Here is a 23,207-nt window from a genome sequence, read left to right as displayed (position 1 = left end):
TAATATGGATGTCACAGATAATGTTAGATTAACAAATTTAATACGAATAAGTGGTGATTACGGTCTGATTTTACAGAAACCTCCACGTTTTGCCTGTTGTTAATATTTAATATGGAAACTGGTTTGTTGCATTCATTATGTCTGTTGGTTGAATAAATTCAGAATCTCTAAGTGGATTTGTGTATCTGACCATGTTTTTACAGTGTCAGGAGGGCGCAGTCGTTTGCACCTGGTTGATCTGGGGAGCTGTGAAAAGGTTTTAAGCAAGAGCCGGGATGGTGGTGGAGGCCTCTGTCTATCACTTTCAGCTTTGGGCAATGTCATTTTGGCATTAGTCAATGGCGCTAAACACGTTCCATACAAGTAAGTAATGCGTATGGTGAATTAAGTGTGAACTCTTGAACGAAGCATTCGATGTGGGGATTATCAGCTATGAAGGTGTAAGAAATGACCATGACTTTAAAAATAGCATGGATTTCTGAAGTCAAAAAGAGCCGAGCATTTTTGAATCTAATGCCCCTTTCCCGTTTAAAAAAAAGTTAGGGTTTATAATCTGTACCTGTTACAATGGACCTCCACTGTAACTTGGCAGGCTTCTGCCAGAATATCTAGAATCTAGGCCAGCGCTAGTTAAACCATGTCCCAATCTTATAATCAAATTTCCTGTATGGGCTTGTAGGTGGAGACTTTGTCCATCTCTTACAGGGACATTAGGGGACGCGATGGGGGAATAGAGGGACCATGGACATCTGCCATGGGAGGTGGGTGCACGATGTGAGGCCACAGCATGACAAATATATCCTTTTAGAATGAGTTTTAGGGGATTAGAGGAGCAGGAAAATTGTCCTCAGCTCACCCATTCTTCCCCCACATATTTACTGTGGATTTTCTGGCACCTTGCATGTCCCAGATGGAACCTCAGCCACCACTGTCAGTCAAATTGTGCAATCGTTTGCTGACCCTTCAAACTTTGGTAGGGCCAGGGGCTGGATGGCAGGCATGGTACTATCTCTCTTTGCCTTTAACCGTAAGGTTGTAAACTAGTTGAAATTCAATGCCATTCATTTAAAATAGATCCATATATTTATTAGCAAAATGTAAGATGAGAAGAATTTAGACATTTAACAATTAGCTGTTTAGTGCAACTCTTGCCATGAACCACAGAGATTCTAGGTTTGAGCCTTGGATTGTGTTCAATTAGCAGACCTTACAAGGAGGACACACTGGCTTAATCTTGCTGGAAAATAATAGCATTTCAATAATGCACACTGTAATTAGAATGAACATTTTTTGAAGAGGTGACCAGGTGTGTAGATGAGGGAAATGCATTTGACGTAGTCTACTTGGACTTCAGCAAGGCTTTTGATAAGGTCCCGCATGGGACACTGATAACGAAGGTAAGAGCCCATGGGATCCAAGGCAATTTGGCAAATTGGATCCAGAATTGGCTGAGTGGCAGGAAGCAGAGGGTAATGGTCGAGGGGTGTTTTTGTGACTGAATGCCTGTGTCCAGTGGGGTTCCACAGGGATTGGTGTTGGGTCCCTTGCTGTTTGTGGTATATATAAATGATTTAGATTTGAATGTAGGAGGGTTGATCAGTAAGTTCGCGGATGACACGAAAATTGGTGGGGTGGTAAATAGTGAGGACGATAGCCTTAGATTACAGGATGATATAGATGGGCTGGTCAGATGGGCTGATCAGTGGCAAATAGAATTTAATCCAGATAAGTGTGAGGTGATGCACTTGGGCAGGACAAACAAGGCACGGGAATACATGATGAATGGTAGGACCCTGGGAAGTACCGAGGATCAGAGGGCCCTTGGTGTGCATGTCCACCAGTCCCTTAAGGTAGCGGGACAGGTAGCTAAGGTGGTTAAGAAGGCACATGGGATACTTGCCTTTATTAGCCAAGGCATAAAATGTAAGAACAGGAAGGTTATGCTGGAACTGTATAAAATGCTGGTTAGGCCGCAGCTAGGGTATTGCTTGCAGTTCTGGAATCTGCATTATAGGAAGGATGTGATTGTGCTAGAGAGAGTGCAGAGGAGATATACCAGGATGATGCCTGGGCTGGAGAGTTTTAGTTATGTGGAGAGATTGGATAGACTGGGGTTATTTTCCTTGGAGCAGAGGGAATTGAGGGGGACATGCTTGAGGTGTATAAAATTATGAGGGGCATAGATAGGGTAGACAGGAAGGAACTTTCCCTCCTGCTGGATGGGTCAATAACCAGGGGGCATAGATTTAAGGTAAGGGACAGGAGGTTTAGAGGGAACTGAGGAATAATTTTTTCACCCAGATGGTGGTGGGAATCTGGAACTCACTGCCTGAAAGGGTGGTAGAGGCAGAAACCCTCATAACATTTAAGAAGTATTTAGATGTGCACTTGTGATACCATGGCATACAAGGCCTAGTGCTGGAAAATGGGATTAGAATAGTTAGGTACTTGTTTGACCAGTGCAGAATCAATGGGCTGAAGGGCCTGATTCTGTGCTGTAGACCTCCATGACTCTAAAGTTGGCCAGCAAATTCAGATTAAGAGATTTGATATGAGTTGTGAATCTCCAAACCTGGTTGGTTGATTCACACCACTCAGCTGTTTGCTTTGCACAGTGGCACCTTGTCCATAATGTCCCTGTTATTTTTAAGAGATTGAAAGATCTTGCACATTATTCGACCATTAGACTAAGATTAGATTAAGTGCCTAACTACTCTTTTAACAGCATGATCATTGTTAATGCACTGTCAATCGACCTCTCCGGCCCAGGAAGGGAACAGTTCAAACTGTTCAATCTCATTCTTGCTGTAGTAAATTCTTCCTGAAAATCTAAACTTGTAAAAATGTAATTTTTTTGAATATTTTTCTTCCTTTTGTTCTCTCTTTTTCTGTTTCTTAATGTAACTTTCTTTGCTTTTCTTTATTTCTCTTTCTGTACCCGATTTGGTTATAATTCACTCTCATTTTCTGTTGCTCCTTTGTTTCTTTCTTTGTTGGTCCTGCCATTCACTGAGCTCCCAAGGCATTTGTTGCTCTTGCCATGCCTTTATCAGCTCGCACTTGCAGCAAGTTCTGTTGCAAAATATTTTGAGTCAAAGGGCGCAGGAAAAAATCTATCTGAAAGCCGACGTTGCAAGATACTCTCTCCAAGAATAATTAGCCTAATATTTGACACAATTATCTTCAATGTCAGTGCAGAAATCTAGGCATTTAAATTCTTTCTATCGATAATTTGGATGGAAAAGTCAGCATGCTTTTGAATAAAAATGGCATGGGAATATGCCCATGATACGGCACCTCGAATACTGTGTGCAGTTTTGGTCTCGTTATTTAAGGAAGGATGTAAATGTGTTGGAGGCGGTTCAAAGGAGGTTTACTAGATTGATACCTGGAATGAGTCGTATGTCTTATGAGGAAAGGTTGGACAGACTGGGCTTGTTTCTGCTGGAGTTTAGAAGAGTGAGGGGTGATTTGATTGAAGTATACAAGACCCTGAACAGCCTCGACAAGGTGGACATTGAAAGGATGTTTCCTATTGTAGGTGAGTCCAGAACGAGGGGGCACTGTTTTAAAACTAAGGGTTGCCCTTTTAGGACAGAGATGAGAAATTTTTTTTCTCAGGGTCTTGTGCAACTTTGGAACTCTATGCCTCATAAGGTGGTGGAGTTGGGGTCATTGAATATTTTTAAGGCAGAGATAGATAGATTCTTGTTCAGCAAGGGAATCAAAGGTTATCGGGGTTAGATGGGAATGTGGAAATCGAGCCACAAGAAGATCAGCCACGATCTTATTGAATGGTGAATCAGGCTCGAGGGGCTGAATGGTCTACTCCTGTTCCTATTTCTTATCTTCTTATGTATTACTGTGTCTCTCTATCATTTTAACTTTAATGTAAGCTTTATTGAGGAGTTGCTGAAGGATAGATAGCTTTTCATACTTGGATGCAAATCAGTTGGCATTTTGCATAATTCTTCTGAGTTCAACACCAGTGGCTACAAATCTAGGCCAGCAAGTGAACATTTTCATTACATTTGTAGCAATAATAAAAGCATCTGTTTATCTTCTTAAGGAAGGCTTTGTATTTATGCTAAACATGGATTTTGTAATTACCCACAGTAACAGTTTCTGTGCTTACATTTGTTTGAAGCCACATGAATTATTCTCCAGACAAGGACATATTATCTACATTTTTTCAAAAAACTAAGCTAATGTTCATGCCTGAAGAGGTTCCATTACGAAACAGGCTGCTTTAGTAATTTTAAACAACAGAATTATATGTTGTTGGATTCTGTCCTTTTACACCTGAACTAAAATGCGACATTAAAACCATTTTAATCCTGATGATATTTTGAATAGGAAAAAGACACAGTTTGTAAACTGTGGATGTATAAAATAGACCATTGTCTCAAAATGCTTAGCCCATCACTTTCTTTGTACCTGAATGTATTTGTTTTGTTGTACAATATAGAGATAGTAAGCTTACTATGCTGCTGAGAGAATCGCTGGGGAATATAAACTGCAGAACAACCATGATCACCCATATTTCTGACTCGCCTGCCAACTATGCAGAAACCCTTACAAGCATTCAGCTTGCAGCACGAGTTCATCGTATGAGAAAGAAAAAGTCCAAGGTCAGTATCAGCTCCAAGTAGAATATCAAATGATGTTAGTTTCAAATGCGGGCCTAGAAAGCATTTACCATAAATAACAGTAAACTACTCTCCATCTAGTGTTGTAAAGTTTATAAGTCAAATTTTTGCCTCAATTGCATTTCTTTTAAATGTGTGGTTCTATTTTCTGTGTAAAATAAACACTTTTCTGTTTGAACTAGTATGCCTCAAGTTCTTCAGGAGGAGAAAGTTCTTGTGAAGAAGGTCGGATTCGAAGGCCGCCTCATTTAAGACCCTTTCACTCAAGGACCACAGCTCTTGATCCAAATCTTCCTGTATTAGGAATAGCGAGTGACCCAGATTATTCATCAAGCAGTGAGCAATCATGTGATACTGTTATTTATGTTGGTCCCAATGGCGCAGCACTGTCTGATCGAGAGCTAACAGATAATGAGGGACCGCCAGAGTTTGTCCCCATAATCCCTTCTCTTAACAAGAGGAATGATCCCAAGAAAGGCAAGGAAACTGTAATTGTTGGTAAGAGGACAGAAAGGGACTATTTCAAATGCAACACTTTTGCTGAATTGCAGGAGAGATTAGAGTGCATTGATGGAAGTGAGGAGCCCATCAAATTTTCTTGTGAGCAAGGACTTTTCATCTGTAGTAACAGCCCAGTCCCTACAAGGATGGAAAATGTGCAATGTATAACTGTACAGGAGACGACACAATCTGCCCCTGCAATTGAGAAGGTACCGGTATCTCCTCCACAAATATATAGAAAGCATTCTTCAATAGAAGCAGTGTCTCCTAAAAAAGGGCAGAGCCCACATACTCAAATTCCTGTGCAGCAGCATAATGGATCTCCAGTGAAGAGCCCCTCTCGCTCGATAACAACCGAACATTTGAAACTTCAAACCAAAGCTGAAGGAAGCAAAATGGAATTAAGTGGTAATATTGGAATAGATGGAATCAAGGAGACAATCACAGCTTCCACAAATGCGTCCAAATCTAACAGCCCGAAAGCACAAAAGCAGGCACAAGCCACACCTGCGCCCGTTGTGAGAGAAAAGATGTTTTTCAACAGAAGGCCTTTGCCAAGCCCTGCACCACCACCTCCCCAAACAAAAGATAGGAAAATACTTTGTTCAGAATCCACCAGCGGCTGTGTGATTAGAACTCCTCCAGTAGGAATGAGCCATCAGGTGATAAATAAACCGGAGTCCATTGTAACTGGAAGTGCTGCTGCACATTGCAGAAGTAAATATAAACAATCCACGGCATCAGATATAAACCGCTTACGATCAGCATTACGGAGTGATTGTATTGACCGAGACATGTTAACCACTACTGTGACTTTGCAGCAGCCTGTGGAACTGAATGGAGAAGATGAACTGGTATTTACTGTTGTGGAAGAACTGTCATTTGAAGGGATTTTGGAAAGTGGTCGACCTGCTAGCATTATTAGCTTTAATAGCGACTGTTCACTTCAGGCCTTGGCCTCAGGCTCACGGCCTGTCAGCATTATTAGTAGCATAAATGATGACTTTGAAGCTTATACCTCACCAGCAACCACTGCTGGAGCAAGCATGGACAATGTTGTGCCACTTGCAGATGATTCTTTTTGCAACAGTAGCAGACGATCATCAATTAGCTCCTGGCTCAGTGAACTAAGTATCTGTGCCGTAGAAAGTGATGGGGCACAGCCCTCTGAAACTTTTGTTATGCAGTCTTGCTACAGTTTTGGTGAGAAGTCTCTGGGGCCTTCTAACTTGGATTCACCTGACATGCTGCAAGATATGTGTGCACCACTGACACAGGCTCATAAAAGCACCTTGACTGATAGATTCTGTTGTTCTGAACTGGGTAATGAAAGCACCAGTTCAAGCAGAGCTCTCATTGACACCAACAAAGGTTCTAACGCCTTAACTTTATCCAAAGTCGTTTCTGACAAAGTTGTGACTGGCACTAATAATTCATCAGTAACTAAAACTAGCATCCCAGTACATTGTCATGTCCCAGTAATTCCTGAAGAAGATCCTATTTGCTACCCTAGTCTTCCCAGGAAAATAAAACCTACCTCATCTGTGAACCATAGCGGTAGCACAGTAGATTGTGGAGACACACAACAAGAAAATGAGCTTGAGGATCCTTGGTTACAACGCACAAATAGCCAATTGGAACCAAAAGCCGAGGATCAAGCACTTTCCGAGAAGTCATCTCCCAAATCTGGTACTAGCAGTCAAATAAAACAGCAAATGAAAGCATCCCAAAATACTGGAACCATTCCTAGGCTTAACAAATCTCATACAACTGTTTCTTGTGCACAGAGAGTTGTGTATGGATGTGAAATGGTAAATAAATCCGATGGAGTAAATAGTGCCATTGGTGTGAACACAAGGAAAAATGATATGCTGGCAAAGGTATCACAAGTCAAAAAAGGAAATTCGATGGTTGCCACAATGCCAATAATGCACACCAGTGTTAATGCTGGAGCTATACCCAAAGAGCAACGAGATTTTGCTTCAGTAACAAGCAGCTTAAAATCAACTGCATGTAAGAAAACATCAGTGCCCAAAACAAGCATGCTACCGAGGCTCAATGGGATACCTCCAGCGCCCCCAGTCCGTAAATCTAGTCTAGAACAAAAAAATAGAGTTACTCCACAAACTAATGCCCAAAAATGTACCATTCCAGAGGTAGTTAAAGTATCACCACCAAAACTAGAGGATGATGTAGATGGGAGACTAAATGTTGCTACTTGTATTGTTGAAGGTAACAATAACCGATCGACAAACATAAAGTCTGATCAGATGTCTGTTAAAAACATTTCAAATTCAAAATCCAGAATGCCTAAACCTGAAGCTGTGCATCGCTGTGGAAGTCAGCTATCCCTTGAGAGAAGTGATAGTCTTACCTCAGTAGGATCCAAGCACAGCATGGCTAAGGAAAGTGGCCACCTTGTCAACAATAACAGCAGAACAGGTCGATCAGTACCGAGGCTTGGTGTGTCACCGTCAGCTCCTGTAATGTCTACTCCACCCATTCCTGTAGTCCCTGTACCAGGTAAAACCAATCAAACCAAATGTACTTCCAATAATAAGGTTGTGGTGTCAGGAAATAAATGTCGAAGCCTCTCTTCAAGCGGTGCAAAGGGGTTAAGCACATCAGTTAAGTCATTAACCCAGTCAATGGGTCGAAGTTCCACTGTGCCATCAAATGGAAAAACAATACCTCGTTCGACACAGGTAGCAAATTGTAAACCTGGCAAAGGAACAATCATGGGAACAAAGCAAGCAGTCAGGGCAGCGAATAGCCGTGTCTCCGAACTAGCATCTGGGGCCTCCTCCGGTAAAATGGGCCATTTGAGAGGATCCACAGATTCTGACAGTGGGAATGACAGTGGGGTCAACCTCAGTGATGAAGTATCACAGATACCAGTCTTGCCTTCTCCGTACAGTAAAATAACGGCACCTAGACGACCTCAGCGCTACAGCAGTGGGCATGGTAGTGACAACAGCAGTGTTCTTAGTGGAGAGCTGCCTCCAGCCATGGGAAGAACAGCTCTTTTTTATCATAGCGGTGGCAGTAGTGGTTATGAAAGTATGATTCGTGACAGTGAAGCTACAGGAAGTGCGTCATCCGCACATGATTCCATGAGTGAAAGTGGAATGTCTTCATCTGGCCGCAACAGAAGTTCGAAGTCCCCCAAAAAGCGGACAGCTGGTAAGCTTTATTCATCAACTTATTATAGTATTTGGCTCAAATTTTTTAAGAACGGGAATTTCAAAAAAGAATATTGAGGAATGTTGACTTTTAAATACGTTTTATTCACTTGTGGGATTTGCATGTTACTAGCAAGGCCAGCATTTATTGCCCATCCTTAACTGCCCTTTTATAAAAACAATGAAAGACGAAGCTACATTGTGTGAAGATGTATTTTCAATGTATTTTTTAAAAAGCCTATTTTTTTAAGTGTCAACTTTTGCAAAGTATAGCTCCAGGTGTCTGTGTTAGTAATTTACTTTATTGGTAAACTCAGATCATCACCCTCCAGTATTTCACCAAGTGTCAGTATTCATATGTAAACCTTGACAACCAGTTGCCATCTTCTCAAATTGGGATGAGTTCAAATCTTCAATTTTGGAGGTAATCAAATTTACAGGTGCTAAATCTTTGGGCTTTGAAAGCAAAAAGGTCATATGTTTTGGGTACTTGGGGTCAGAATTCATTTTGTTGCTGGGCAATACTGTGTATTTTAAAAGCCATTGGGAATTGTGATTGAACTGAGGACTGGTGCATAATGTGGCTGCACCTATTTAAGTGGACATATTATGACATTATACAAAACAGGAAAATACATCATGTGATGGATTTCCTATTATTTGTACCATGGTGATGATAGGTGTGAAGGACGCCTATGCATCTCTGGCATTCAGTGTTGCTACAGGCATCGGGGCAAATTTAAAAGGACAATTTTGGAAAGGAACTCAGCTGCCGAAGGATTGATGAATGAGTGGCAGCAATAGAATATTTTTTCTTGGATTGAGTCAAGACTGTGGACCCATTTATGTGGCAGCAAGGCACCAATCAGCATTGTAAATGGAGTAGGAGCCAGCCTCCAATATGTAAATATCCCTGATCCTGGGTCAGGGCTACATCCATGGGGATAAGTGAAGTACCAGCTCACCTCAAAATTGCTGCCGAAAGAGCCTCTTACAGAGTGGATATGCTGTGGTTGTGGTTATAACAGCCAAATTTACTCCATACGATTATAGGCAAGCAATTCTTGTAAATCAGTATCTAATTTACTGCTAGCAGTAACTTGAGATACTCAATTAGAAACCATTTGATAACCTCATTAATATATTAAATAATGAATGCAAATAAAAGTAATCATAAGCTGGTGATGATTATGCAAAGTGGAGTTCAGCAGGGGACAGCAATGGCCATGTTTCACCAAGAGAGTTATTATTCTCATCAATAGTTTACAAACACCAAGATGCTTTCTTTGGAGCAGTCACTTCGGTACCAACATCCAATGAAAAACTGGCAACACCGCAACCTTGTCAGAAAAGAATCAGTGACCTGAAAAGGCTTGTGAGAAAAAATTGTTCAAAGGTTGAAAGGACATTGTTGAGGTGCTATGCTCCTGAAGAAATGGAAGAGACACAACAATCTTCAAAATCATTCTAGAGGGGAAAGCACCTACCTTGGAGCCTCCAGTTAACCTGGTGAGTTTTACATTACTGTTTTCCCTATGCAATCAACTGTTGTGTGCAACTGGATTTAAGCAGAATACGAAAAACAATCTTTAATGTTGTTTCTAAATTTGCAAAAAGAAGTTGCACCTTGCCTGCAATTGAACTACCTGTTTTCTGTTCTACAGCATATTTGCATATAATTAATAGCTTGTATATTGTCCCTTTTGTCTCCACAGATGATTTGCTGTTCTTCTTCACTTTAGGCAGCATTCAATGCAAAAGGATTTGTCATTCCTGAGAGCGTAGATGAGACACCAAACAGCGAGGAATCCATTAGTGGGAAGGAGTCATTGGGGTGGAATTTCAGCTTTCCACCCGGGTATATTTCAATGAAAATGAAAGTTGGGCAGTGGCTATTATGAGGGAGCTGATTGGCAGTGACACTTCTGTACCCCAGCAGCAAGCTGTAAATGCGGCCTATTAAGTGCCAGCAAACGTTATAGGAATAGTTTCCCAGTCAATTTTGGAAAGCCAGCTGTGAGCCGCATCTTTCAGGAATGCACATCAGATATTCAGACACATGCTGGACATGATTTGCTCACCATTTAAAAGAATAGTTGAAAATCATGTGCAGTATGTGACTGAATCTCCAATATGAGGTCCTTGTGGTAAAGACTCCCTAATGCAGTGGCAAAGGTTGAAAACTGTAGATCCAGGGTGTGCGCATCCATGATCTGCCGTTGAATGGTCGGAAAACACATCCCTATTGCCTGATCCAACACAGACTGGGCCCGAGGTAGCTCGAAATTCAGCTGTTCCACAGTCAAACAAAAGGGGCAAGTAAAAAACAAGAGGCAGGTACCAAAATTAATTTATGATATGATATCCCAGAGCAGTGTGGAGGGGGAACACATTTCCTTAGCACGTATAATGGGCACATTGGTATTCAGGCGCTTTGTCCAAATATGAATTAGACAGTTTAAAGAGATGACATTATTATTGAATAAAGACTGTAGCAAATCAGTATTGAAGCTCTAACCCCACACTATTTAGAGGGGATTAAGCACGCAAAGTAATTGGATCTTAATGAGGTGCTATTTACTTTTTGAGCATGTTTATTATTGTAGTCAGTGTTGAGCAGTATGAGCAGTAACCCAGCACCAGTTAGAGGTGATTAAGTATACAAGGGAATTGCAACTTAACGAGGTGTGAGCTGCTCAGTAAACACCTGTTTCTGCCCAAAATACATGGAGTGCTTGACATGTTGCCAGCAGCAACTTTGTAATTAACTATAATGAAAATGGTAAATTGGCTAGTGTTTTTGGATGACTTAGATGATTGCCTGATTTAAACTTGGCTAGATGAAATGGTGGGGACTGCATGTAGCTGCTGAATCAGACCATTGCCAACATTCGTGCTATTGTGTGATCTAAGAACACTCAAGTTGCACGTTGTTATGTTTCATCTAGAAAATATTGTGTAGTTGGTTGGACAGAGTTAACAGAGTAGATGGTTTCTCCAGTTAATCTATTGCTGTAAAATTAGCAACCCTCCTCCATGTTGTTCTGAGGTGTAGCCACTCTGTTTTCAGAGAAAATTGAAAACCTTTCCATGGGACCAGCATCTGCTTAATTGTCAGAACATCCTTCGATGGACATGACATCCAAAACCCCACCAGTTAATTTTATTTACTGTAAAAATATAATCAAGAAGCCATGTGCTGGTTGATTTTGGTATGGGAACAAAGCTGTTTTTGTTGTTAAAATATTTTTGCACAGAGATATGAAGTACTGGTAGAAATTGCACTTATAACATATTTGTGCCATGTCCATATCATCTATACAGTTGTACAATCTATCTAAAGATAGTAATGAGAATAACTACAATTAAATGTAAACTACTTTTATAATGAGTAATAACTTATTCATTTGTAATATTTTTCTAGTTCTACAGTAAAGTAGGCCTATTCTACTCAATTATGCGTCCTGTGTTTTATTTTCAAAGTCTCTTGTCTTTTTATTCCTTCTCTAAGCTAGTCTTATAAACACAAACGGCTTGAATCTTTCAGCAGACGTTGGATGTTAACAACTTCTCAATTTTTTTTTTCAATTTGGCACCGTTTCTCTCAGGGTTTTGACAACATTATGATACACGTGGAAGATGTCCTCCCTGGTGCCAGTAGCAAAAGCGTAGTAACACAATTTACATATATGATGTAGATGTGCTTCAGAATAACACAATGTTGCAATAATCACAGTGGTTTTTCACCATGTAGAGCAAGGAAAAGATGCCTGTCAATCAACTGTTTGGATGAATGATGGCTGCTCACACATCATTATAGCAGAGTTGCCTGTTTTCAATACTGCTATATTTTGTATAATTAGAAATCCATGTCATCTCAGTGACTGGTGCTAAATGAAGGCTTACTTGAGCGTGACTAAACCGTCCAGGTAAATCAGCCACACAATAATTGCCTGGCTGACGGTAATTGATTCCATTCTCCAATAATTAGCTTAATTGCTGCTTTCCATTTACCATCCTTAAAGTTTTAACCGCCCTGTTAAAATGATGGTTGAAATGTGAATTTGATTTGCTACTGTTAAGCAATAATTTTATGCCTGCCTAAATATTATCTAGTTTAGGTATGTGTTCAAACTATTGCCAGGTACATTATCCCTCCCATTTGCTTCAAAGAAAATGACTGACAATCGACCAGTCTCTCATTAAATCTGATCTTGGACAGCCTCTGAGGTCAGAGGGGAATTAGAAACAGATGGAAATTGATTTGCTCATGAATGTTACTGACATCCTCATATCCACCTTCTTCACCTCCAGACGAGACTACTCCAGGACCCTCCTTATTGTGCTTTCTCCACTTGTCATAAATTCCAACTTTTAAAAATGTTGCAACACTCATCCTAATTCCGTTCAGTCAGCAGTTCTTTCTCACTGACTTACTGGCACCCACCCCGCAGCACAATTTAAAGTTCTTGATCTTCTTTATCTCTCTCTATGGTCTTGCATCATCTGATTTTTGCCATCTCCTCCAGCCTGTTATTTATTTTTCTCCCCACAAATTCAATATCTTGGACTCAAGGCTTTTGCATATCCCACCCTACTACCTCTCACTGCCAGCCCCACCCCTTCATCCTATTATTGATAGCAGAACCTTAGTCTCTTGGATCCATCTCTCTGGATATCCCTTCCTCAATCTTACTGTCTCCCTCTCTTCTTTTAAAAACCTTATTAAGCCCCAGGTTTTCGATTGCTGCTCCTAATCTCTGTCTCCCTGTCTCTGTATATGCTTACCTTATTACTATCTTTGAAGTCCCTTATGCTATTCTTATCTTTGACTGTCCCCAACTCAAAACATTTATAGGCAATCGTTTTTCCACTAAGGTGAAGCCAAAGCTTAGCATCTGGTTCTCCAGCTGTCTTTATTGAGGATTGATCCATCAATCTAAACTGCCACCTCTCTCTTGCTGTTTCACCTACGGTAACTAGGGGCAGAATCTTATGCTGTCACTGGTAGCGAGCTTGGAGTTGGGAAGGGCATGTAATTACGCAGAATGGTGGCGTACTGGAACCCCACTGCATTCCTCCCTCTACCAGAATTAAGTTTGAGGCGGGAAGGCCCTTGGTTGACCTTCCTGCCGCGCTGCCTATTCAGGCCCTTAAGTGGCCAATTAATAACCAGTTAAAGACCTCATCCTGCAGCTTCTGGTACTAAACCAGTGACATCAACACGTAGCATGCACGACAGGTAAAACTATGTGGCTAGCTTGTAACCTCTGAGAGTGGGGGACGGGTGGGAGGTCCCTCGATCAAAGGCACTCAGTATCTGATAGGGACTTGGCACCAGGAATGAATGGGCTATTGAAAGCCACCCCCTGCACTTGCTGCAATCCCCCTATACCCACTCCCCATGATCCCCACCCCGTGAGTCCCTATCCCCCTGTCCCCCACCTCACCACATGACTTACCTGTGGCCTGGGCCACTCCACGATCCTACGATTTCAATAGGTGTTTTTCCCGCATCAACCATCACCTCCTCTGTGGCGTTGTTGGGCACATGAGTTCCCGGCCTCTGACTGGCCCTTAGCTTTTGGTAAGCAAGACTTCTGCCCCTCCCAGGATCTTGATTCTAGGGGAAGGCCCACTGCTAGCCCCACCACTGCCTGATTGGCTTGTGGTTCAGCAGGTCTTCCCGAGAGGAGGCAGGAGAGGCAAGATTCCACCCTACATTCCCATTCCGCTAGGACTCCTACTGTACAAATAGCTCTAGAAAAGGATGCATACTTCAAACTAATCTGTCAGTTTGGAATTCCTGGGAACTAACCTTGTATGTGAACTGAACTTAATCTCATGGTACCATCATCATATAAGTGAAAGCAAAAATCTCTTCTGTGTTTTATAATAAAAAATTGGATAAATTGCACTTTTATATGTGGGAGGGAAATTAAAACAAAGGAATGTACAACAAGTCATGGTGTGAGAGCTAGGAGATGCCAGCCCTTAAAAAGTGGTTTGAGATTTTTAAAGGTTAAGAGATAGGTGAAGTGGCAAAGGGATTTTGGAAAGGAATTCCAGAAATTAGGGCCAAGGTAATTGAAAGCCTGATCATTAATGATGGGATGAAAGGAGGGAGGATGCACAGAATTGGAAAATTTCAGGAGGAGGTGTCAGGCCAGAGGTGGTTTCAGAACTAGGGTGGTGTGAGGTCATAGAAAGATTTGAAGACAATAATGAGAACTTTGACTTACTGACTCCCTAAAGCACTGAATTCAGTGTAGGTCACCGCAGATGGGAATATTATGCAAGTGGGACTTTGGTGTGGTATAGGATATGATCTGCTGAGCTTAAACAAGCTATTGGTACTGACAAAGGATGGAAGCCAGGCTGAAGGGCTTCAATAGAAAGTTTTATGACATGGAACTAGGAGGTGACGACGCATTCAAGAACTTGGGTGGAGATTGGATGGTTATTGGAAAGAATGAATGTATGGGGTGGGGTGGGTGGATAGATGTTTTGATGATTTTAAAAGGAAGAGAAATGATGTCTGAGCAATGAGAGCGCCCATAATGGGCTCACTAACCATCATAACAATGTCTTCAGTTGGAATATAAAAATCCCTTTAGGTTGAGCAAACTCGGATTTAATTTCTTTCCAAGGGAATTACTGGGTGGATATCTGCAGAGGTACTCCTGCTGAACTGTCATAACTTCATTGGAAGAATGATAAAAACCCCCAAAAATGTAGTGCATTTTGTTCAGAATTTCCATGGCTCTTCCACTGAAATTAGAGAGGATGAAAAGAAAACCATATTGGGAATGCAGCTTCCTGTGTATCAAAGCCAACCTGTCAGCTAATTCCTTTGCAGACATAGCCCCTTATTCTTTGCACACATTAGTGGATTTTCACTGGTGCTGCTGTTGAGCAAGGGATGAGGGAAGTTTGGGACCTGGCAATTGAAATTTGGAGGCAGCTCATTTCCACTGAAATGATTTGGAAAGAGTTTTATTATTAGATGTGTTCCAAGCCAATCAAGTGATTAGGAAATAAATGACTGAATTGTGTTCTTCTCATTCACTGTAAGCAAATAAATAAAGAAGCCATTTGTACTCATATAGGATGGCTACAAAAATAAGTAAATCTGTGAATGAACATGGGGTAGACAGTCAGCTCAGGACCATGTGGCTACATAATTGCTTTGTCCAATGATGTGGTGTAAGGTATGGGGACAAAGTGGCAATTATTGATCAGGATTAGCAAGAATCCAAGGCAGCCCAGACATTTCAACCTGAGCTAACCCACTGGGAGTAAGAACCAATTAGAGTATGCCAGTGGGATTTTCCAGTCGTGCTGAAGTCAATAGACTTTTGGCTGACTCGCCACATTTTCTGGCCCTGCCCCCTGTCACGTCGGGGCCTGAAAATTCCAGCCTTTGTGAGCGAGGTTGAGTAACTGAGGGTTGATCATCTCTGGAACTGTAATTAAACAACTTTAGTAAGCATAAATTGCTTAAATATACAGCCCATTGCAAATACATTGACCTGGATCATGACGGAGAGCTGCTCCATCATGGTGAAAAGGGCAGAAGTGTCTGAAAATCAGAAATCCCTCTCCCAAACCTGACACTTCCCATTTTTGTAGGGGCACATTTTGCACATGCCAAGTTTATGAGGCAGCTGGCCATTTAAATCACCAGCTGCCTCCACTGAAGTCAGATTTTTATATCCCTGGAGTCTGAAACCATAAATGTGCCGAGTAGACCTTTTTAAGAGCAGGCCTGAACTTTGTGCATTTCTTTTGGGGAGGTCAGGTGCCATTTGGGGGAGGTAAGGTGCCCTTTGGAATTATTAAAATTAAGCATGAATGTGCATAAAAAGTGCGTAAATTCATTAATTGTCAAGCCGATTGGAACTATTAGCAGACCTGTCAAAACGAACTGTCAAAAAATCCAAGAGGTCCTGTCAAGAGGAACTGTCAAGAGCACATGTCAAAGGGAGCTGCGAGTTGACAAGACATTTAAAAATACTGCCCTTTAAATCATTGAATGAAAGGTCTAGACTTGCTATTTCACTCTGTCTGTTGACATAAACCTGAGGGTTTCCATTACTGGATTACTGCTGCATGACTGATTTCACAACCATCCATTATTACAGTAGGGTGCCTGCCATTTTACAATTTGATTGACATGTACAAGTTGTTATAGACTCTTTGAACTGGGCTTATGCTTGTTTTAATAAAGGATTTTGCACTTGAATGAAATGTTTGTTGTTATAAGGCTTTAAGTAGTTGAAGGAATGTAAATGTTGTACATGAATTTTTATGAATTAGAGTTTTTGTCAATATAGTGAAGTCTGCAGTAGATATTTAGAACTTCATTTTATAGAACTTTATTTTATCTCATCTGTGGACCTCATGGATCTTGAGCTCTACCCATGATGAATATTGGGTAAGTTGGCATGATTAGGGTAAGGACAGATGGTGGTGGTTGGGGCCCTTGGGTTGGCATGAGTTGGTACTAAGTTGGCATAGGGGCTATAAAGGACCATGGGGGATGGGTAGAGGGGCATAGATGGCATGGAGGGTATGAGGGGCCATGGTGGGTGGGTACAGCCATATGTAGGCATACAGGGCATGAGCGGTTATGAGATTGGGCACAGGGCATGAGGTGGCATAGGTGGGGATTGGGGATTTTGTGAGGAGATGAGTGGGTGAGAGGGGTGAGGGGTAAGCAAATTAAACTTGAAGGAGGGAAATGTACTTTTTATCTTGTCACTTATCCTGATTAAAAGTGGGATGCAGAGAGGTCTCAGTATTCAATGGTTGATGGAGGGACCCTTCAGTGTAGAATGGCCCTGTTTCCAATACTGGCTGTTATGGCCAAGGGGCAGATTCAGGGCCTGGCAGGACAACCACACCATGAGGCTGTTAGCCAATTAGGCTCAGTAAGAACCTTATTAGGGCACCCTAATGAAGCCAACTGGCAATTTCCAGTTGTCCTCCAGCTTCACAACATGATTGTGGGGCTTGTCAGCTGGCTGGAGTCGGGCACCCACTGGTAGGCCAGGGGTCAATGATCCAGGTGGACGTACATACTCTCCTTGCTTAATTGGGTGTGGGTGCAGCCAAAGGCTGCCATTTGAAGGAGATTCCCCCCCACCACCCCCCTCCCACACACACACACACACACCCAACAAATCTCCCCATACAGTAACCTGGCTGTTTTTTCTGTTTTCTCATTAAATTCTTTAAAAGGTTGATGAGCAGGTGCCTTCATGTTGAAGCGCCCTTTCAGTTACTTACCCCTTATGGAAGCCTGCTGCTCCTCTCAAGCTGGAAGGCTTCTGATTGTCCATACATGTTTAAGAGCCACCTGCTGCCCTTTATTGGACATGGAACCTGTCTCCATGCCAATAAAGGGTACGTCTCTGTGAAAATCCCAGGTCAGTGTTTGTTTCCACCCCAGAGGCAGGTTTGGGGCCTGGGAAATGTCCCAGCTTCTGTTTCCTGCCCCCAGTGTGAAAATTCAGCTGGGTTATGTTCTGTTACCATGCTTAGTTTGTTCGTCCAGCTAGACAACTCTTGTGGACTCAAGCTCCAGCTTCTCACAGACAGATTTACCTCCAATTGAAACTGTTATTGGTGTTACGATCTCCATAGAAACCAAAAACTTTTAAAAAGCAATTTGAACTTCCAGTTACTAGCTGCAAGAATGACACGACAAGATTTCACATTTGAAACTTTTACTGTAACAAATCTCGAAAAGCACTATTGACTAAACACTATTTATTTTTGTAGGCAACTTATATAAACTGAAGAAAGGAACTTAGACATTAAAAAAGTGTTGCTCCCTTTTTATACTTATCACCTGTTGCACTCTCCACGGAATTACAGCCCTTTTGGCAAACAGTCTAGTTGCTCCCAGCTTTCAGTAAATTCCCATCTCCCCATTTCACCAACTAGTAACTTTAAGTAACTGTCTCCAGGCTCTTTCCTCAGTTTTTGGAGAATTTCTTAAATCCTCCGTAAGCAGTAAAACCTGTTCCTACGATTCTTTTTGCCCCTGGGCATGACAGGAAAAATCTCCCAGATTCCTTAGATAGCTATGGGATATGTCTGTTCCATTAGGCACTGTCCCACATCCAGCTGTGGTAGCTCACAAAGCCAAGCAGCCTTTCTCCCGGCTGAGCACACAGAACCGCTGTCTGTCTGTGATAGTCATTGATTTGTAGGGAAGCCTGTAGCCTGATCTTAAAAATGACTTCCTGTCCCTTGTGACAATGTGAAACACATTACCCTTGCTTTCAGATAGAAATGCTAATTAGCTATCTTTGACCCCAACTCCCTTTCATCTTAGAAGTCAGTGGACAGTTTGCAGGACTGCTATTTACAACCTGGTACCTTCAACACTCTTCTGAGACTTTAGGAGACTCAGCGCTTGATTTTCAGGCCCCGTGCGCCGCCAGGATCATCCGGTCCTGCTGAAAGTCAATGGACTTTTGGCAGGGCCGCCGCGTTCCCCGCAGTGGGTCCTGCCAAGGCAGGGCCAGAAAATCCCGGCCTCAGGGTCTACTCATTGCAAACTCAAGAGACTGCTGCCATTGTCTCCACATGTAAATATCTTGTGCCTCTACTCAGTAAAGCCTTCCTTTGATCTCTTAACAATCAAACCACCCAGGCTTACTGTCAGAAAAAGTCACATGACCACCTTCATTTACCCTAAATTTAAAGCTATAGTCCCAAAATATAATAATCTATAAACCTCATAATTGTAACATTTGAATCAATTTTACACACAGATGGAATGAGTTTCCCATGGCGGTTCTCCTGATTGGCCCCTTTTCTAATGGGTTTCCGTGGCTGTTGTACCACAGCTGGCAGACAATGTTTTGAAAATTTTCCCCATGCTACATTTGTTTTTTCCCCTACAAATGAAGCATATTCAAGCAGAGATTGGCTTCTTACAAAATAGCACATTATTCCCAAATAGCACTTATTTCCATCATTTCTAATTTTGTGTCTGAGTATTTAAAAAAAACAAACAGAAGGAGATGTTGATTGGCACCTCCTTTTACTGTATTTGAACTTTCACCATTACATTCTGGTTAAAAATGCTGATGTTTTACATTGCTGAATTTTGGCTTTACCATAGAACAATTTAATCTGGTGTAGAGAACCTTTTTAGATTAGGAACATCCAGTTCATCAGTTGAATTATGCTTTAATTAGTTGCTCAAAACAATAGCATTTAAATATCAGGTATTCCACTTCTACCAGATTCAATTAGTGCATGGTACTCAAATAATATCATACTCTAGTTTTAAATAATTACAAAAACAATTATATTTTGATGTAAATATAATAGAAAATTCTCTTTAGAAATATTGTTGTATCTGCCTATTTGTCTTCCTTGTAAGACTGTTGAATTACTATATTATTATGAAAATAACTTTCTGCCTTAAAATCCTACCTACAGACACTAAATGTATACAAACCTTTTAATGGTAGAATTTTCACGATTCATACAAGAAACTCAAATGTTTATTACATGCTGTAAGTTTTTGTCATTTAAATGAAATGTGAGATGCAAATTGTTTTGCTAAAAATCAGCTGCCATGGGCTGAACTGTTGGTAGCAGAGAATTGTACAAATTATATAAAATCCCATGGGCTGCCAATTATATATCATGCCGTTTTTACACTTTCCAGTCTATCAGTTAATTGTTGCTGAGAAAGAATGACGCAGAGTATTCTCTGATATTACTTTGCAGCACTGAAGCTAAGCTGCATTGTTTAAAGAGACAAACTTTATTGTTGTCGTAGTTACCTTGAGACCAGTGCAGTAATTTGGGTGCAATAAATAAATGAGCTACTGTGAATTGTGTGTACATTTCCTGCGCCTAAAGCATTTTTACAGCTGTTATTTTTGTCCACGCTAATCATCTTAGACCATATGCATACAATCAACTTATTTTTTATACACCTGGACAAAGCTGGGAGAGGAAACCGCTCCTTGTTATTGGCTCTAGTATATAATTTATCCAAGGTATGGATATGTTATAAGCAATACTTATTTTGGGGATTGAATATCAGACTTCAGGGTTGCTCCAATTGCAAGTTTAAATCGCTACAATTCTCACCTCTGGGTGATCTTTTCCTGTTGGGACATGGATTTGGACTAACATGGTTGGATAATATTCTTCTGTCTAAAAGCAAAGGTATTAAAGGTGTTTTGGTACTCAATCTAGTTGCCCAATACTGTACCAAATGATACATAGTTTAGCACAAAATGGAGCATTTCATTCACAGCAACTGAAAAAGAGCATAGAAAATGCTGCCTTGATGTTTAGGAGGCAAACAAATACACACTGGGGTAACTTCAGAAGTGATAGTAACAAATGAGGAGATTTGTGGGGGCAGGGGATCATTCTGGGGTTGGGTGGGAGGTCAACTTGTGTGGGGGAGGGGTTGATCCTGGCTGGGTGGGGATTGGTTGATCCTGGGGGGTGTGGTAAATTGGTAGGGGAGGAGCAGTGGAAGGTTGGGTGCGCTACCAATCCCGGGGGCTGCGGGAGAGGTCAATGTGGAATCAGAGGCCTGGATGGGGCTGTGGGGGCGATCCAGGGAGGGGTGATCAGAGGCCATGTGGTGGAGGGGTGGTTTTGGGTCTGAATGAGAGGAATGAAGGCCTGGTGAGGTGGATCAGAGTTTTGGTAAAGTAGTGGTAAGAGGTCTGTGCTGGTTTGAGAGGGGCTTATTCTACTTCAGGGGTTTCCTTGGACAGGCATATTGTACCTAGGAGATAGGTGCAAAGACTCTCACCTCCTGGATCAGCCAAATCCTTGTCTGAATGTAGCTGCAGAAATATTGAACATAGGATCATAATCAGAATATTTGTGGACGGACTGAGAAATATTGCTTTGTGAATTGCTATCCTAACTCTGCCACCTCTTTTCCATTAATAATAACTTTGGTGATCAAACCAAATGCATGTCGTACAATATCTTGTCCATGTTTGCAGGTTCTTGTGACAAGTTGAATAAGCAATTCATTACATCTCCCTCAATTAACATTTGTAATTGATGATATTATTTGTCATTGATTATATTCTCTGTAATTGATTGAACAGGAATGAATATGTAAAAGCAATTACAGAGCAGCAACATTGTCAAGGAGATCAGAGGAGATAAATCACTGTAGCGTCATTCATTTGATGAAGTTGCAGTTCTAAAATTGCTCATATTCTGTGATTTTTGTTTCACTTTATATATACTGTTGTTGCAGGAATAACCAGGAATCCGTGTGCTTTGTGTAGTTAGTTAAAGTGTGACTACTTAAACTGGACTAATTGGATAGCTCTTTCATAAAGCCCACACAGGCACAACAGCCTGAAAAACATTCTTCTGTGCTTTAAGGTTAGATGATTTTATTTCACCTTACCAAATCACTCCAGCATATTGCAAAAAGCTTCATGTATGATGAGTTACATTGAAGTGCAGTGACTGTTTTCATGTGGAAGAACACGTGAGCTATTTATCACACAGCAAGGGCAATTAGATGAATGACAAACTGTTGTTTTTTGGCTATGGGTGGTGGAAGGACTGTTGAACAGGATAACCGGGGAACTCACTGATTTTTATTTGATTAGTGGTATAGGATCTTTAACTGAAAGAATAACAATGGTGATGTAAGTATTGCAAATATAGCTAATAATTATTAAGTAGGTATCCTGAAACAAGAAAGGGAGTTCCAGTAATTGAGCCCAATGGAAAGCTCAATTACACCAAAGCAACAGAGATTAGAAAACTGAAGGAGTGTGATTTTTCATGTGTTGGAAGCTCTCACCTGAATGTCACAAAATAACTTAGCCCCAAATAGGTCACTATCATGATGTTGACCTCCAGCACTGACCTAACTCCCCTTTCTCAGAATTTTCAGGGTCAGTTGGAGAGCAGTGGGCACATTTCTGCCACCCATCTGTGACCCTTCAGTCTTGTTCTGCCTTTGGGGGAGTGGAGGGGTTGGCTCAGGCAAGGGGGGGGTGCCAATCTGATTGCATTCTTCCCCATTTGTCGGGGGTCCAGGCCATCTTGTAGTCACTGATGGGTCCACATGTGTATTTGAAGAAATCTTTACAGCTCACTTCACTAGTCCTTCCAGCTGTCACACAAATACCAGATCCCACCTGCTGGGCAGGAACTCCCAGCTTAGTCAGCTCTGACCCTACCCAGGCCTGTCATTTGCCAGGTAAGGGGCAGATAGGAGCTGCTGCAGAATGGTGGAGATTGGAAGCCACAGCAAGAAACTAATGGAATCTCAGATATTTCAGGAATGGAACTGAAAACAGGGCAGTTCATATAATAGCTGACTGACCCATTTGGTTGGTGTTATACTGGGGCAGTATGTTGGAAATCTACTCTGTGGAATTTTTTAGGTCAAAACTTGAAATGGCTTTTTGAAAAATAATTGCCAGTCATTGACTGCTGCAGCTGAAACTTGGTGATGATCCTGTTTAAGATTTGGAGACTGTGTGTGCCGAATTCTAACCTTTACGAGACCTCTCCTTTTGTAGTTACAAGGTTTAGTTTGCTGACCTGGATTTGCTATCATGCTGACCTAATTCTCTTTCTTTGCCATCATCTTGAAAATACATTGGTTGGAATCGTCCCAGTGTGGTAGCGGGTGGGGAAAATGCTGCAATGGTGGCTTCTCACACTGTATCATCCCAAACCCGCTGCATTGATTATGCATTCCCAGGAAGCCCACCGCTTTGATGGCAGGCAGGCTCTCAGTCACCTGCCACGCCATCACCTCGCTGCTTTGTCATGCTGGGCACCACATTTGAAGTACACCCGCGCGCACACCTCTCATTGTTTCCAGCTCAGGACA

General features: G+C 41.6%; 1 protein-coding gene across 5 annotated transcripts in view; it reads left to right on the top strand.

Moving 5' to 3' along the window:
- The window catches only part of kif26ab (kinesin family member 26Ab), a 278,697-nt gene that overhangs the window by 236,575 nt on the left and 18,915 nt on the right, over positions 1-23,207 (top strand). For 4 of the 5 annotated variants that reach the window (XM_041214247.1, XM_041214249.1, XM_041214248.1 and 1 more), the window contains 3 exons: positions 204-363; positions 4,469-4,631; positions 4,832-8,333. In XM_041214247.1, coding sequence (XP_041070181.1) covers positions 204-363; positions 4,469-4,631; positions 4,832-8,333 — 3,825 coding nt within the window. Of the gene's footprint in view, positions 1-203; positions 364-4,468; positions 4,632-4,831; positions 8,334-9,594; positions 9,842-10,047; positions 11,788-23,207 lie in introns of those variants that run through there. The other variant, XM_041214251.1, reaches the window with a different exon arrangement.

Source organism: Carcharodon carcharias, chromosome 20, assembly GCF_017639515.1.
Source record: "Carcharodon carcharias isolate sCarCar2 chromosome 20, sCarCar2.pri, whole genome shotgun sequence".
NCBI lineage: Eukaryota > Metazoa > Chordata > Chondrichthyes > Lamniformes > Lamnidae > Carcharodon > Carcharodon carcharias.
This window is presented reverse-complemented; position numbering and strand designations above follow the sequence as displayed.